This window comes from Anguilla rostrata, chromosome 2 (genome assembly GCF_018555375.3).
Source record: "Anguilla rostrata isolate EN2019 chromosome 2, ASM1855537v3, whole genome shotgun sequence".
NCBI classification, from domain to species: domain Eukaryota; kingdom Metazoa; phylum Chordata; class Actinopteri; order Anguilliformes; family Anguillidae; genus Anguilla; species Anguilla rostrata.
Genome location: NC_057934.1, coordinates 51,385,741 through 51,397,124, shown reverse-complemented (window position 1 = coordinate 51,397,124; position 11,384 = coordinate 51,385,741). Strand labels below are relative to the sequence as shown.

General features: G+C 37.9%; 2 protein-coding genes across 3 annotated transcripts in view; one reads left to right on the top strand and one right to left on the bottom strand.

The window, feature by feature from the left end:
* Positions 1-2,197, bottom strand: LOC135248368 (parvalbumin, thymic-like). Its single transcript, XM_064322917.1, has 4 exons — positions 2,061-2,197; positions 1,206-1,338; positions 526-635; positions 1-318 (listed from the first exon to the last, which is right to left on the bottom strand). The coding sequence occupies exons 1-4, from the start codon at positions 2,119-2,121 to the stop codon at positions 290-292; spliced, it is 333 nt and encodes a 110-aa protein (XP_064178987.1). The 5' UTR covers positions 2,122-2,197; the 3' UTR covers positions 1-289.
* Positions 2,198-3,513: 1,316 nt separating this feature from the next.
* The window catches only part of LOC135248367 (serine/threonine-protein kinase LMTK2-like), a 45,177-nt gene continuing 37,306 nt past the window's right edge, over positions 3,514-11,384 (top strand). For both annotated transcript variants that reach the window (XM_064322915.1, XM_064322916.1), the window contains exon 1: positions 3,514-4,174. In XM_064322915.1, coding sequence (XP_064178985.1) covers positions 4,081-4,174 — 94 coding nt within the window. In that variant the 5' untranslated portion in view covers positions 3,514-4,080. The remainder of the gene's footprint in view (positions 4,175-11,384) is intronic.

The following is an 11,384-nucleotide window of genomic DNA, read 5'->3' as shown; positions in this document are numbered from 1 at the left end:
TGCATTTCTACATTTTGTTTATTAGCCTTTTAATAAATGTACACTCGTTAAACAATAAATCTACGTTGGGAATTGTCAACAGATTGTTAATATATGAAACACAGATGACAACGTTTTATTGTTTTAAACATTAGAAGCAAACTCCAAATCACAAATCAATATCCATATAAGCCATGACATACCAAGGTCTAAAACATATGTGTGGAATGTAGTGCAGCACATCCATAACTAAATAAAGATGTAGTAAGGCAGTTAGAAAATGCACAATGAGATTAGGATTATCTTGGCTTCATGATGCCTTGACAAGGGCTGAGAACTCTGAAAAGGAAAATACAGGTTTCAGTACCTTTGCACATATCGAATGAATATATTTTAATGACAGGGAATTCTGTCTGAAGGTTGCTGGTAGACGGCATATTTTATGTAAGCTGGTAGAACCTCATTCATTACATTTTGAATTTCAATCTTTTATGATTGGAATTTTCCCTCTCTTGGAAGCTGCATCATTGCTGTCTAGTTACCAACCTTCCAGTCCGATCTTGCCATCCCCATCCATGTCCCCTGCCTGGAGGAATGCCTTGGTCTCTGCAGCTGTCAGAGACCGTGCTCCCTTAGAGAAGTTCTGAAGGAACAGCCTACAGGTAAAGCAATATCAATGCTGTGGTGAGACTCACGCAACCTTTATCCTATAAAACATGAACCAGCAAATATGCAGAGCCATTAACACAAACTTCCTGTGAGGAGACCAAACTCATGAACAAACCCAAGCAGAGCTTCATTCTCTACAGCCATTGTATTTACCAAGCAAATGGAGGGCAGTAAAACTAACAATATCAAAAATGGTCACTCCACTCCCGGTAGCATGTCAGTAATTCAATGCACAGTTACAGTAACAGAAACTTAAAACTGTGAGACTGATAGACAGGGCATATGGTAAGGTTTCCTGCAACACATTTAATAATGAACTGTCCAATGATTGAAAAAAGTGGTTGAGATTTTAAAAGAATTGTGATTTATAAAAAAACTTTTGAATCAAACCATCATCATATTAACTCTTGATCCATGAGTTTGTGCGTTACAGTATGACAAATAAGAAACTTGTCTGGAATACATATGTTTTACATTTATAGATCTGCTCATCAGAAATCAAACCAAGACCATGGATGGCTTGATTTATGTTGCCTGCACTTCTGCAGCCACTCAACTGAAGCTCATCGTGCTCAATAAAGCCACTCTTGTCCTGGTCCAGGATTTTAAAGACTTTCTCAATATCCAATGGTGACTTCTTAGACAAACCCACATCTCTGAAAAAGGCCTTGAGGTTGAAAGAATCAGCATCTGAAAGCAAGATTGAGGTACCAAGGTAATATCAATAATGCACTGGAACACTCATTACAATTTATTCAACATGAGGAGATGTATATGTGCATAAGTTACAGTATAACATCTGTGCATCCTTTTTATTTTATTATCTTTCTTCTTAATGATCTGTTACGATCATGCAGTAGAACATATTACATATTTTCATTCCATAAAGACACATACAAGAAGAATAAGAAAATATCTGCATATTTACATCACTACATTGTATGACATGATTTTAGAAAGCAATAATTAACAACAACAACAACAACAACAAAATAAACAAACAAACAAAAAACACTGCTAGTATAGTGCAACCAGTAACCTCAATCAATGTCATGTTGTGTGCCTGAGATACTGTTAAAGTTCTCTGAAGGCCTGCAAATTTGGTAACTTTAAACTATACAGACTTTTTAGCCATTTTGGTGGAAGAAAAATAATAATAATTTTAATTTACACTTAATATTTATTCATTAGTAATTATTATTATTATTTTTTAGAAAGTGTGCCCACTGATCCTCAAGACTTTGTTGCTTCATATCAGTAATGTATTCACATGTCATTACTAAACCCTGTCTTTTAACCGTGTACCATAAAAAAACATCAGATGATGGCATCATTTTTGGACACATGTAGACAAATCACATAGACAATAACAACAATATTTCCTGAAGAGTTCACTCAGGTCTATGAGTTACCTTGGCAAGCAGTGATAGCAGAGGTTATGTCAGACATCGTGAGCAGGTCAGTCATGGCCATTTTAAGGAAACTGAAGGGAATCCTGAGCAGAATCAGGGTTGTGTTCTGGCTGGAGGCGAAGAGAAATCTGCTGTTGAGCGTGACCTCCTTCCCCAGTTTCAAAAACTACAAGTGTATTCCTGTCAAGCACAGCTGTTTATTCTGCCCACTTGACTTGCAATTAAACAGTACCTTCTGTGCACTGATTTGTATTCCCTTATTTGATCCCAAAAGTCTCTTAGGCTCCTGTGGCTCTTAGGCTCTGTGGCTCTTAGGCTCTTGTTTAAAAATGAAATCTTAAAAAGAGTAATATAAAGCCAGTTTGACTTCATATTAATCTTTCTGAGTGTGGCATTTGCTAAAAGTAGCTTTCCCCTCACATTTAATGAGCAAAAGTGAAGCAAATTATCTTATTTTAGACTCATAGTATTGCTGAAAGGAAAAGGCATTTTAAAAACAAGTAAGATTGGTGAACAAAATGTCTTGGGTTGTTGCTGGAGTGTATGATTCCAATGACCTTGATAAAAGTTCCAGGACCAGTATATGTTAAACAACCCATAACATCAAAAAATTCACCACCATATTTCACCATAGATGTGACATTTCAAAATAAGTATCATTCTTCCGACAGCAAATCCACCACTGGCATGTATATCTAAAAAGCTGGATTTTGGTGTAATTTCACCATAACACCCAGTTCAAATACTGAACTTTGTTTCAAACTAGAAGATTCACTGAGATTGAAATTAGTCCTTCAAGGCTTAGCTAGTTAAACAAGGAGTGATACATACTGCAAAAGAAGCACACACATTATATTTCACACAGATAGAAACAATTGAGATCAATAAATCTGATATATTTTCAGGATTACTATTGGCACTAAAATCCTAAATTTGTGCAGTGTCAAGAACGTGAAACTGCACAAAACCTTTAAATTGTCCTTCTCTTTTAGTTACAGTACCGCTTGAAGTTTATTCCAGTACTAGGGGACATTCAGCTCAATTTCATGGAGCTGAAACCTGTAGTCTTGAAAAACCAGAAAGATTGCATCCATAAAAGCGCACTGACATTGATGACATGGAAAACACAAGGGTTTAATAGTATCTCTCTTGATAAGATCAATGCGTATATCTGAGCGTATTAACACGTGCATCAGGGTCAAAAATGAACGTTTGTGTTGCTTTTCTCTCCGCACAAGATACATACTATCATCTAATTGGTGTACATATCCTACTAGATTGGTCTGAAAGGGTGTGTATCGTGCGGAAGAAAAAGACAATTCCGCTTGGTGATTGGACCTAATGGTGTCACTTGACAAGACAGTGGCACCTCATTAGCTCTTGTTCCTGTCGCCGTGATGTGGTCACACCTCACCACAAAGAACTTTGTCCCTCCTTTTCAAATGACGTAGTCACAACATGGCGCTGTCAGGGAATGGTGGTATTTGATTGTCTTAAACTTGTTAGCTAGCTAGCTAAATTAAATCCCTGATTAATTGTAAGGTTTTACGCATCAGACAATGCCTGTAAAGCATATCAGTATAAACATGGTAGTCCACGAAAGGCAGCTAGTCGACTAGCCTTTCTTTTTTTGTACTGGCGATGAATCACGGCAGTGAGTGAGACCGATAGCTAACTTGGCTAGCAATGTATTTTGGTTAGCTAACCAAGAAGCAAGCCTGGCTGTTTGGTTAGGTAGCTAGTTGGCAATAGGGTTGGCTAGGGTAACACAGCACACCGCTTAGCTTTTTGTAGCTAGCTTGTTATACCGATACCAGCAGACGTTAAAGAGAAATGCAAAGAATGCGGTCAGCTTTATCCATTTGATAGGTAGTAGCATTAGCACTACACAGCTAGTTATCTAGCGACACATTTGATCAGAATAGACGAGCATATGCTTGGGTCTATGTTTTCAGGCAACGAATTGGTGTAGCTGATGCTAACTAGCTGGAAAGCTAGCTAGCTAACTTGGCTAAAAACAATGGAGAACGGTTTTGGATTTTTTTTCATGCTGGCAGCTGGGATACCACCGTTGTTACCGGTTGACGGCGCACCACTTCCGTATCCAGATTCAGGTATGTTGGCTGTTTACGTGAGACACCCTAGCCTAACTAGCTAACGTGAAGGCTTAGTTAGCAGTAGCTAGACTAGGTTTCATTTACTGTTGGCCAAATCAGCTAGTTAGCTATTTTTTCCAGTAGCGCCGAGGAAACCGGTGTCATTATCTAACTTGGCTTTCTAACGTTAGGCTATCTATTGCAGGTTAGCTGGCTAATGTTAACACTAGGTTAAGTTGACAAGTACGGTTGTTGTCAGGGAAACGTATAGAAATGTCGATAACCTGCCTAACTAAATTATGAACAAATATTTTTTGTCACGGAAATTCGCTTGCTAAGTCAATTTTTCCGATTGTCAAGCATCTTGGTACCTTGTAAGAGGAGGCCAGGGAATTGATGCTTTGCTAGTCAACGTCACTTAAAAATAAATATTTATTGCTTAATTCAAAATTTATTCTCTGTCAATATTAAGAAGCACGCAGACAAAATATTATGATTACACGGGTTTGAATTTTTCTTGAACAAAATTTACTAATTAAATTGGAACAAAACCACGATCAGAATATAATTTATGTAATATTATACAGACCCATATTGCACTATTATACCATGACCCTAAACGTATCAATACTGTATGCTGAATGACTAAATTGGAGTGGTATAATGTTATTTGTAATGCTAAATATGTTAATCTTTCAAAGAAGTTAACATCAACCTAAATCATCGACAAAATAATGGAAACATATATATTCCTTGCTCCCAATGACAAGTTTATTGTACCCTGCAATAAAGTTTGTCTCGTGAGGATATTCATCAGGACTGGTCATGTTTATCTTACTAGGTGTGTATTTGTGTTATTATCAGTCCCCTCTTGGATGCTTCTAGGCAGCACTTTTTAATAGTGACAGGTAAACCTAAATTGTACTGTGGTAATTGAATTACCAATGTCTACCAAGTTCACATGGCATGTTTACCAAATATATTTTTGTAGATTACTTGGTTATGCCATTTTTAGATTGAAGCATTGTCTTTTTTAAGGTTGCAACATTTCTTTGGGATCAATCAGTCCCCTTTAATTAGTGTAATTTTTATTACTTTATTGAACGTGTTGCTCTTTCCTAACCTTTCTTGTGACTGAAAAGTCAGTACAATAATGTTTATACATTTTTATTGTCAATATTTAGGCTTTACACAGCCAGCTGAAATGAGAAGTTGGCTTGCATTTCAGAAGGAAATGGCAGCGCAATCTTGATCTATTTGTCAGTATCTCTAGAACAGAGCTGGTGACAAGTTTACTACTCGGAAGTGCTGAAATTGTTTTCATATTAAACACTCTGATGAGAGGTCATTGAGTAATGTGGGTTAGGACTGTATTGAAAACAAATGAGCGAGACCGTGTCTAATTTCAGTGAGATGTCATTTTATTTACTGTAAAACACCCCCACAATGTCTCTGCTGTGCTGCTGATGTATTTCATTCAGAGTGCTCTGTTTTAGTGTAATCGCTGTCACATGGGGAACAGTCCATCTCAGGCTGGGGAGCAGGTGATCGATGCGGTTTTAGCTGCCGTTCTACTCAAGGTTTCACAGCCGTTAGAGCTGCAGCTATGTCCTGCTTAAGAAAGGAAAGGCAAAGGAATTTCACCATGTGGTTTTCCTTAATGTGGAAGGTTTTCTGTCCTTATCGGCTCTGGTTTAGTGCAGGTGTTTGCTTATAGGATATAGGAAGAAAATACAGTACACTTGGGCATTATGTTGAATTTGTGCTAAGTTTGCCATTAATTATATATAAATATAAGCAGTGCAATGTCGTATTAGGCCTTTCCTGTAACCTACTATGATTATGAAATAATATGGCAATTAAGGACATTAGTTGATATAATAGCAGTAAAACTCAAATATAGGGCGAGGTGATAATCTTAATCAGTTGACTTTAGTTAAATTTAAATTTCTTTTACTTAGTAAAATAGGATTTAATAGTATTGACTAGATATAAGCCAAATTTAGTTGGATTTTGTCTAAAATATCTAGTTGTAGTAGTAAAAATCTCTAGGATTTGACTATAAAATGGGATATATTTGATTTATTTTCTTGTGTTGATCACTGTAAATTATTCGGTAATAATAGGTTTTATGAGCACTCTTACATTCGAGAGTTCTGAAAATTAGCATGCGATTTCACCACAAGCGGCCCCTTGGGCCGGCAGCAAGTGATCACCTGACTGAAACCATAACAAATGTGTGACCATTCTTTGTTGATTGTGGTATCACTATGTCCGTTTACATAAAAGTCTGCATTTTAAACAAAATTCACATTACATTTGGCGGATGTGCTTTTGTTGTGTGTGTCCTTGGTTAACTTCCTGTGCACTGTGGGCTTTTAACAATGGTGAGAAGTGGGCACTGCAAAGATTCCAGTTTTGCTTTTCTCTCAGCCTATTCTTTGACAAAAACTCTGTCTGATCGTCCTGCATAAATAGTGAGTTAGGTTAGGAACTGAAGAAATGCACACTAGTCCATTGCTGGAGAGCTGGCCTGTTTATTTTTTGTTTTGTCAGCGTGTTTTGTTGCAGTCACCTCTGAAGCCACCTCATGGGAATTATACTCATTCTGTTAATCTTTATTGTTTGCTTTAATGATGTTCGTCCTGTATAATGGTTCGGGGTTGCAAATGGTTGGATCACTTTCATTCATTCTCTTACGTGGACAAATGTCTTTTGACCTAATAATGACAGCATTGTCACATTCCTGAGCTGTTCAGGGAATGCATGACGCAGCAATGATGTATATATTATACATTTCAGGCATTATCCAGGGTGACTTGCAACTCACAATAATTTGTACCCTAGGATATTTACAAAAGCAATTTAGTTTGCTTGTCAAAGGTATAATGGCAGTGACCACCTGGGAATGAAACTTACAACCTTGGCTACACTTTCGCCCATTTTGCTGCACTACCGCAACCATGAACCAGTTATAAAGAACTATTATTACAATTTTGAAATGCCTATTTGATTGTTGTATAGATGTGTGGTTGTGTCCATCCCGAATGATTCAAAATTCAAATTCTTTTCAATGAATTTGTAGTATGTGGAGTTTGACCACCAAGTTGAAATAACAGCTGTAAATTAAGCTACTTTCTTAATTTAAAGGGAATTCATGCTAACTATGCTTCAGACTAGGTCGAGTGCTGTAGGTCCCAACTTAGCATTATAGTTGCTGTGAGCCTGAATTTAATATTCCATTGTGACGTCTAGGCTATGTTTAAAATAACTAATACAGAAAGGTGAGAATATTTAGGCTCACAGCTTTGAAAATGCAGAAGCAGAACAAAGCTGGCTTAAGATGGAAAAATAGGATATTCAGTCAAGGTGAATTGAATGGTTATAGATTACTTAGATGTTAACACTGCAACATTAAAACAGTTAAATTCAAAGCAGACAGCATTCAATGCATATAGGCTACATTTTTTCAGTGTTGTACCAGACCTGGTTTAGTTGTTAGATATTAACTGCAGCAGCTGAATTATGTTCCACAAAAAATGCTGTGCCCTAACCATTTAAAATAATTTACAGTACAGGTGCTTCAGAATTTCAGTGTACAGTTTATTAAAAGATATTATTAGATTGTATGTGTAAAACAGATAGATAAGTAAACCTTAAAAATAACAGTATGCCTTAATTATTTTCTCACTTTTAGTATCATGGTTCACTGGTCACCATAGTTACCATCATACCTATGTTTGCTTACTTAGCATACAGTTTTTTATTGTTTCTTGTATGTGCTGCATGTGTACAGGAATAATTTTTGTGTTCAAATGAAAAACTAAAGTGAGAGTAAGCCTTCTTTAAAAGCTGGACAGGCTATAAACAAACTGACAGTTATTTTCTCGTCAATAGCACCAGCTCTCCTTGATGGGGAAACTACTCTGAAAATGTAGTTAACTAAGCTGCTGGAAGTAGTTAAGTTACAGCGCAGCTACAAGTAAGAGAGAAGTAGTAAACTAAATTAAAATTGCTTTTAAAAGGTAGTTCATTACCTTTAAGCTACTTCATGAAAAAACATAAATTAGGTCACCTATGGGCCTTGAGTCCAAAAGGAAGAACAATACCTGCGTCTTTGTGCACAGTGTTGGTGCAGCGTTGAGCATAATGTGATGGGAAGCTGGCTTATGTAGTAGTACACAGATTTATCTTATGTGAGCTAGCCGTCTCTGATGTTCGATATGCATGTAGACAAATGTTAGCTATGATAGAACAATAGCTTGACAGCTAATGTTGGCTTTCTTCAAAATCCAGACTGATGCTGACTCTTGTTTTCTCACAACTTTTGCCATTCAGCTTTTGAAAAGGATAGCAGGGTTTCTTGGGTCTAGTGCTGGTTGGGATTAGCTGGCTCTCTGGTAGAACTGTACACTTCCCAACAAAGTCAGCAGTTTCTTCACAGTAGCTCTAATGGTACTTTTCCATTGCACAAAACAGTTGCAGAACCATCCATACTCGGAACTATTGAGAATCTCAGTAGTTCCTGGGATGTGTTCTGGTTTCTGTTTCCGTCAAACCTTGAGAACGGTGGCAAAGAGAATTTGAGAGAAAGTGACAAAAAATTACTTGTTTTACATTGTCTAACCTTCCCTTAATAAATGGTATTGTCCTAAATCTCTGGTATTGGTAGTTTCATTTGATAGGGTTGTCCAAAATTCAATTATTTCTGCCATAAACTAATTTGCGGCTACCGGGTATTTAAATATGGTGGCTTAAGGACCAGAGAGTACTGCTGAGGGTAAAGAATCCAGAGCAATTGATTTTACTGGGCCTCACTTTCATGGCAAGTGGCCAGAGAGCGCAGACCATTCTACATGCCAGCTGGAGATATTTGCTTGGCCCTGTATGCTTATTCTTAAATTTTTTAAAGTTTAAATTAATTTTAAAAAGCTGATCTTGCTTCCACAGTTTCACTTGGGGAAAAATGTAGCTTTGTAGTTAAAGGAACACGGCAGGATTTTTAGCCTTGCCGTGGTCCTGTTTTTACAATCAAAGAGGACTCCTCTATTCTCAATCCCGCCCAGTCACCTCTGTTTTTGTATCTGTTTTTATACCTTTTTTATTTTTTACAGTATCTTTGTTTTTCAAAATCTGTTGCAATTGAGGAAAGTCAGTTCCAAAGTTGTCTGGTTTTTTAATGAGCTCTGTTGGCTTGTTGTTTTGCTTCTCTGTACTTGTGCTTTCCATTGCAGTATCTTGCTAGCTACAAACACTCTGCTGAAACCTGATCTTACCTCACAGGCTCTGTAGCCACACCCGTTTCTCAGAAGAAATGATACAGGCCTGAAGAGCATGCATTTGGTAAATTTATCTGCAGACAGAGATTGCCAGTGCATCATAGATATGACTGAGAACGATTATTATATTTTCACGGTAAAAATTCAGAATAGTATGCTTTTTAGCAAGCAGCTCCAATACATGTAGGCTAATTCTGCTACTCCCCTATACTGCCAGCACCACGGTTTACAGTAAAAAAATAATTATTTTTTATAAGCAATATAGGAATTGCTTCCATGATTAGATAACTTTTTGTGCATAAACACATGGGCGTGAGCTCCCGTAATTAGACTAATTGAAGACATGCCACACTGCATAACAATGAAACATTGATCGCGTATTTGAAAACTTTCTCCATTAAACAATGCCTTGAAGGCTACGGTCACACCTAGTTGTTTTATCTTTTTGTTTTCTCTCTTATTCTGCTGTAGAACAAATATCCCAACCTGTTTAATGTTAAACAATATAGCTTTATGGCACTGAGCTTGCTAATATGGTCACTTTCGGTCTAGAGGTACTCTCAAAGTTCTGTAGGATAGTTTATGTGTAGTAAAAATACCATTTGTAAGTCTTTGTGTAGAATTTGCCATTGTAGATTTCTGACCTGTAATTCTTTTTAAATCTGCTTCAGGTTTAGTGCTGTTATTTTCGGCACCCCCCCATGTTGAACTGGTACTTGATTCAGAATATTTGAGTTGAGTGTATCACTGATTTCCAGGGATGCCTCTCAAAGGTTTAAGCTTCATGTAGTCTATGCTCAGGGAAGGGTAACAGGCCAGACAATGTTGGGTGCTGCTGCTGCTGCTGGCACCAGGAGAGGAAATGCTTACTGACGTGTTACCTGTGTATTGTGGTGGGAAAACGGTTATCCCCTGTGTTCAAGATGAACACACACGTACAAGCCTGCCCTGACGTCTCCACCCAACCGCAGTGTTTTTACAGCTCGATGAAAGGTTTTCCACCTTGTTTTTTTTAACCATCCTCTGTAGATCAGTTTTTCAGGCAATGGCAGCCCAACATTACTTCCTTGCTGGCACGGTTGAATGTGTCATCGGCCGGCTGTGCTGAAGACTGGGCACACCCTACCCCTGCGCTAGCACATCAGCGAAGTATGCAGCAGAGAAGCACGAGACTGCAGGCCCTTGTCTAGTGACCTGGGAACCAATTGAATAATCTGCTAGGCTTGCCGAGTCATAATATGAACCCATGACTGAGCTGAGGCCAGCAAATGCGTTACTGACCGAGGACATGATTCTTTACACACGTTTGCATATGCATAGAATCTATATGTGGTTAAGGCTGGGCCTTGCCGCACATATTGGCTACATGCTTGCTGATAGCTCATTGCTACTGGGCGCTAGGAACATTCACTGAGTGTTTTGAAACGTGAAATAGATGAATTATTTGTGTACTTATAGCAGAAACTGGGGAGACTGAAGGTGGTTATGCAACACTGATGGTGACTAATTTGGGCTGTCGCCTGTGACATCACATTGCCTTGGATAATAAAAATATCTTACTGAGCTGTTCTGTCTTCTTGGTTACTATTACTACAGCTTTTTGGTATTTTTCAGCCATTGTAAGCCTTCTGTTGTCCACAATGCTTTGTACAAAATGCTTGGCAAGAGGTGAGCAGCCTAGCCTAGGCAGAAAAGACTTTTTGAGTGAATACCGATCTCTTCCAAGTGTGGAAGCTAAGTCACCTATCAAACACGACTGTGTTGCAGAGCTTTTAATGGCTGCAGTTGTGACAGAGTCCAGTGACAGTACGTGACCATATCTCACCATGTAGGTCTTTTGATTCCTTCATAAAGTTTGCTGATTTTTATAACACCAAAATGAATGAACAGTCACCTGGGCAATCAAAGGGTTTTGGGGAAACTGATTTAATATAGTCAGTTTTAGTTCT